General features: G+C 43.7%; 1 protein-coding gene across 1 annotated transcript in view; it reads left to right on the forward strand.

Moving 5' to 3' along the window:
* Window positions 1-5,739, forward strand: part of LTBP3 (latent transforming growth factor beta binding protein 3) — a 155,392-nt gene extending 149,653 nt beyond the window's left edge. Inside the window, exon 25 of the mRNA XM_068260461.1 lies at window positions 479-5,739. Coding sequence (XP_068116562.1) covers window positions 479-630 — 152 coding nt within the window. The 3' untranslated portion in view covers window positions 631-5,739. The remainder of the gene's footprint in view (window positions 1-478) is intronic.
* The last annotated feature ends 261 nt before the right edge of the window (window positions 5,740-6,000 follow it).

Here is a 6,000-nt window from a genome sequence, read left to right on the forward strand (position 1 = left end):
ATTACAGAAAATAATGAACTTTATCACAATATGCAAATTTTTTTTAGAAGATCCTGTATATCACCTGACTAAACTGATCATATGCTTCTCCATGAGTTCTCCTAAATATAACCATCATTAGTGAGGTATGCATGCCGACCTTTCAATTTTGGAGCTAAGGGTACGCAATGACATGAAACCTTTATCATTCAGCAACTAATACTAAAGCAGAACTTCCTTTTAGGGATGGCAAAGCTTAGGAGAACTCATGGAGAAGCATGTGATCAGTTTGATCGACTGATAGATTTGTACGGTTCTGTTTTACAGGTCATGATCAGGAGTTAAACCAGGAAGTCATCACAGCAAATCAAAAACTTACAAATCTATCAGATGATCAAACTGATCACATGCTTCTCCATGAGTTCTCCTAAGCATTGCCATTCCTACTTCCTTTTACTTCAAAATACAACTGCTAGAATCTCATGATTTTGTTTTTCAGATCTGGACGAGTGTAGACAAAAGAACCCAAGGGGATCTCTCTGTAAGAACAGTCGGTGCATTAACACTGTGGGCTCATTCCGGTGTGTGTGTAAGGGGGGGTATATACGATCTCGACACCCTCACATCTGCATTCTACAGAGGAAAAGATAGCCTGCTTTCCACAGCTCCCACCTTCATACCACCAATTGGAAGTGCCTTCAAAGACTCTCGGCCCTGAGTGAGGCTTACCAGAATGATTTGATCAGTTATAAGTGGGACACTTGTTAGAACAAGAGCGCTGAGAAGCATGGTTTGTACAGCACAGAGCTCATTGTGTAGAATTTAAAGCCAGTCTCCTATTCCTATTTATAAAAGAAAGGGAATTGTATATGTCCCTACTGTACAGACATTGAACCAAGCTTTTACAGTCTTATTGAAGTCAAAATATTTCTGGAAAATAGGAACCACTGTGTAAGTAGGATTATGTATGCATATATGTTTGTGTATGTGTATAAAATTCAAGCATGTATACCTTTACAGTTAACCGGTATCTGTGTACATCAGTATGTATCAGTACAGTTGTGAGAAAGTTTGTGGATGCTTAAATGGTAACCGAACATACAGTATTATTGTGTAGGTGGCTTATGTACCTATAAAAAGAAGAATAGCTACCGTATATAATATAATCGTGTATAAGCCGACCCAAGTATTGGCCGACTCTCCAACTTTTACGTAATAAAACAGGAAAAAATTACTGACCCGAGTATAAGCCTGGGCAGCTTTGTCCCCCTTCTACCCGTCATATGAGTGTTTAGTGCGGTGTCTCCCTCTACCCCCCCTCCCCCGACTGGAGCGGCATGTAAGTGTTGGCTGTTTTTCCCCCGTCCTATGACTGTGTGGGGTCTTCCTTTATCTCCCTTCTCCGCCAGACCGTAGCTGCATGTCGGCTTTCCCCTACTCCCATGGCATGTAGGAGAGTGCCCCCTCCCCTTCCCGGCATATGACTGTGTGGAGTCTTCCTTTATCTCCCCTTCCCCCCCACCCTGCCAGACTGGAGCAGCATTTTGGCTTCCTCCTGCTCCCCCGGCATGTAAGCGAGTGTCCCCCCTCCCCCCTGGCATATGACTCTGCAGAGCGGCTCTTTCACTTACCGATCCACACTGCTAGGATTCCTCGTTAGCTTGCCTGTCTATTTTCACGCCTTGCACTGGCACATGTGATGAGAGGTTCCTCTACTGGGCGTCCTAGGAAAGAGACTGCGGCAAGCTAACAAGGAATCGCAGCGGCGTGGATCGCTTACTGAAAGCACCGCTCCACACAGTCATATGCCGGGTAGATAGGGGGTCACTTACTTACATGCCAGGGGGGAGCAGGGGGAAGCCAACATGCCGCCCCAGTCTCACTGGGTTGGGGGGTAAGATAAAGGTAGAACCCACACAGTCATATGCCGGGGAGGATGGGGGACACTCACCTACATGCTGGAGGATGCAGGGAGATGCCGACATGCCACATTGGGCAGAGGGTGAAGGAAGACATCACAAACTCATATGCCGGGGAGGAAGAGGGACACACCCGACACTTACATGCCACAAAGGAAGACACTGCACACACAAATTCCTCCTACACCATAATAGCTGCAAATGGAGGAGGGGGCACTTGGGAGACACCACAACGGGGCTGTACATATGCCGGGAGACACTACAACATGTATTGACTCGTATAAGCTGAGATCACCACTTAGCTTATATACGAGTATATACGAATATTCATGTCAGCTGAAAAATGCCAGTTAAAGGAAAAAAATAGTGGTGGGAGATGAGTCAGAGTCTCCTCACCATGCACTATGTTCATAAGACCAAGGAGTTGATGCATACGCTACGCTGATAATACAGGTGTGCGCAGGCGTTACTACGGTACGGCCAGCAGTGTACCCCAGTCTACGCTATTAGCGCGACCTGTGGTACACGATTAACAAGTGTTAATCAGTAAAGTATTGTTACGGTAAAGCGTATTACAATGGGGTTCATTTACTAAGAGAAATAGCGCGAGTAACCTCCTGTTACTCGCACTATTTCATTAGCATGCCTTAATTGTAAGAGTTTGCGCGCTAGTGGTCGTGTAGCACGCGTAATCATCCCCAGTGACAGGAGCGCATGCTATCCACTTCTCCCGCCCTAAGCCCCTTCGGGTCCAGTCACTTTAAAAGACTTAATCCCCGCACTCTGATTGGTCCAATAGGCTGGGATCATGTCCTTTAACCATTTATGCCGCCTGGATGTGATCCTCAACAAGTAAAACTACATCTACATACGTTTTTCAATACAATAAACATACATTATTACATTTAAAATTCACTGTTTATTTCTCACACCAAAAATTACCTAAATAAAAGTTTTAATGGAAAAAAAAAATTACAATTAAAAAGAACAAAAAAAGAGTCTAAACTTTTTAAATATGCAAGTGAAGAGGGTATATTACGAACATTTTTTAAATGTTAAACTTGTAAATAGTGATGGACACAAAACTGAAAAAATGTCCACTCAGCGGGTCGTTCAGAAACAGCCTTATCAGTCTGCCTGACAGACTGTACACACGCACTACTGTCGCTGGAACGCCCGCCCAGCGGGAGGGTCTGACGAACCCGCCGTTCATTGCCGTAGTGCGTGTGTACGCACCTTTAGAGACAGTTCAGATAATAAGCATCAAAAGACAGAGCACTCCGTGACTTTGAAAGTCGGAGAGATCAATGAAGCTCTTTTTCATACATAACAAATGGACAGTGGAGTAGCTAAGGAGCTGTGGGCCTCGGTGCAAACTTTACACGGGGCCCCCCAAGCACTCTATACATAACAATTGATATGGCGCACCAAAACCTGCCAATGGCAACTACAATGCCAGAGGTGGAAGAAGGGGATGCGGAGCAGTTTGTTGATGATTACCACTATTCAATACATCTATAGAAGTGATTATTACAAGCACAGGACCAATAGAGCTGTGGTTGAGGTTGAGGGATGGCCCTTTGGGCCCCGATGTGGTCGCAACCTCTGCACCCCCTATTGCTACACCCCTGCAACTGGAGTTTCCTAACTCTTCCTGTACTGGAAACAATATTAGACTCTCTGCTGGTAATGTTTTATTTCTTAGCTGTACTACACATACAAATCATTATATCATAAGTTTATTTTCACTTCAGATTCCCTTTAAGTGGGTAGTGGTTTCATGGGATTTTGTGCAGGAGGGTGTGGGAAGGAGTTTGAACAAAGGGGCTTAAGGCCAAAAATGGCTCTGAGCGCTTCAGCTCTATTTGTCTTAGACATTGCAGAAAAGGATTAAGACGAAATAGGGCCCTAAGCAAGACAGAACATATGACATTACTATATTTTACTGAACAATAGTTACATAGTCCATCCCTGTAGCTGCAGGCAATACAGCGCTGGCTCCCCCGGAGTCTCCGGCAATCCTGGCTCGACAAACCTGACAAGCTACATTTATTTACCTTTCCTGGCACCAGCGGGTGGCGCTGTTGCGTCTCTCAGCACTGGGATAGGCGGAAATAGCCGGTCTCTGTCGGGTCCGCTCTACTACGCAGGCGCAGGAGACTTGCGTCTGCGCAGTGGAGCAGACTGACAGAGATCGGCTATTTATGCCTATCTCCGAGTGGAGAGGTGATACTGTGCCTGCGCTGGAGACGGGAAGGTAAATATTTACGATAGGATCCGGAGGCTTCCCCCACCCGAGGTGAGTACCCCCAGGGGAAATTTTTTCATTACAGGTTTTCTTTAAGAAAATCTTACAAACAAAGAGATTAAAACCTTAGTTCAGGCTTTTGTTCTTAATGTACATTGTGTGGAACATATCATAAGCTTCGTATACAGTATATTGTACCTTAACCATTTTTTCATTAGTCAGTTTTTTATTATGTGGCTGGCTGGGTTTTTAGTGCCATCTACCTGTGCTAATGTCAGATGCAGCTTGGTTGGAGTGATTAGTGAACTCCTCTCAATATTGCATCAACACCTACAGGAAGTAGTCAGGACGAAACTAGGAGGGGGCCCCATCCTTTAAAGTGGATCTGAGCTCTGAACTTCTTCTATGCTCTAAAAGGATAGGGACAGTAAGAAAACAATCAGGGGAAAAAATATTTGTTAAAATGCGCAGAAATCCCCCCCCCCCCCCCAAAAAAAAACCTGAACATTTACAGGAAGCAAAGGAAGGGTTAAAGCATCTGTCTTTCCTGTACAGCTAAAAATGAGGTGCTGTGAGCCATGCCTACTGATAACACACTGATTACACTCAACTGTAACTAAATAAACAAACACAGATCAATGCAGCTGATTTCTACAGCATTTCTATGTGGAATGAACACTTTTCAGTCTGTTCTTTGCAAGAGCTAGGTACCACTTTAAGTAGAAGAGCTGCCTGCAAATCTGTAGCTGACAAGCTATAGATAATTTCCACTTGGAATGATTGTTAAAGCATGTGTAGAGCAAGATGCCCCATGTTGAATTTGCTATGGGGATCCATGATGTGTAATTTAGTGTTAGGTTAGGAACGTCAACAGCCCTCCTTTCAAGGACCTCTAAACTTTTTTGATCTGACCACATGGCTCCTCAACCCAACATTAACTATATTTTTTATTTATATAGCGCCAACATCTTCTATAGCACTGTACAAAAACAAATATTGGGGAACATACATATATGAGAAGTTCCAAACACTGTACAATCAGGACATCCAGCAATACAAGTACAAATACATGCACAGTTGATGTGTGGTTTGAGACATCATTAATATTGGTACACGTTCATATGATAAATGACAGCAAAATGAGTAATAGGAGGAGGTCCCTACCCTCGCGAGCTTACACTCTAGAGGGCTAATGAAAGCTAAGTGCTGGCATTTCTATTCCTTTTTTTAAGGTGACAGGGGAAGTCAGTCCTACATCAACTGGGAACACCTGGCTCATGATTTATTATTACTGACTTTTTATTATCTTGTTATGATAGAGGTTCCCTTCTTTGATCCTCCCTCACCCAATAGTTGAAAAATAAAACCATGTAAAATGTTGTATCTGCTGCTTACCAGGATTGTATATATTTATCCTTCTGTCTTGAGTAAAGAACAGACATTTTAGGGAGTCCTTCATGTTGAATTCAAAATGGATAAAACTAGAGGTTCATAAACTTCTTTCACAAATGTATAGATATTGAAGGGCATAACTGTATTAATACCAATGTACTGAATTTATTTAATATTAAAAAAATGGTGTATAGTAACCCAGTTTACGGTGGATTAAAGTGACATTTTTACTATCTTACACGCAGAGCCGGGACAAGGTCCTCCTGCACCCAAGGCTGAAACATCAAGGCGCGCCCCCCATCCCTCCCACCCCAGCCATCACACACTGATTGCTACGAGACTAAGAGGCGCCCCAGGGCCCCCAATCCTCCCAACACCTTAATCTCTAGTTATCTGGCTTGCAGCTACTGCCATGCATCCCCTTTTCTAATTTCTCTTTGCTTTAAACACAATAGCTGAGTG

This window comes from Hyperolius riggenbachi, chromosome 11 (assembly GCF_040937935.1).
Source record: "Hyperolius riggenbachi isolate aHypRig1 chromosome 11, aHypRig1.pri, whole genome shotgun sequence".
In the NCBI taxonomy this organism is placed as follows: Eukaryota; Metazoa; Chordata; class Amphibia; order Anura; family Hyperoliidae; genus Hyperolius; species Hyperolius riggenbachi.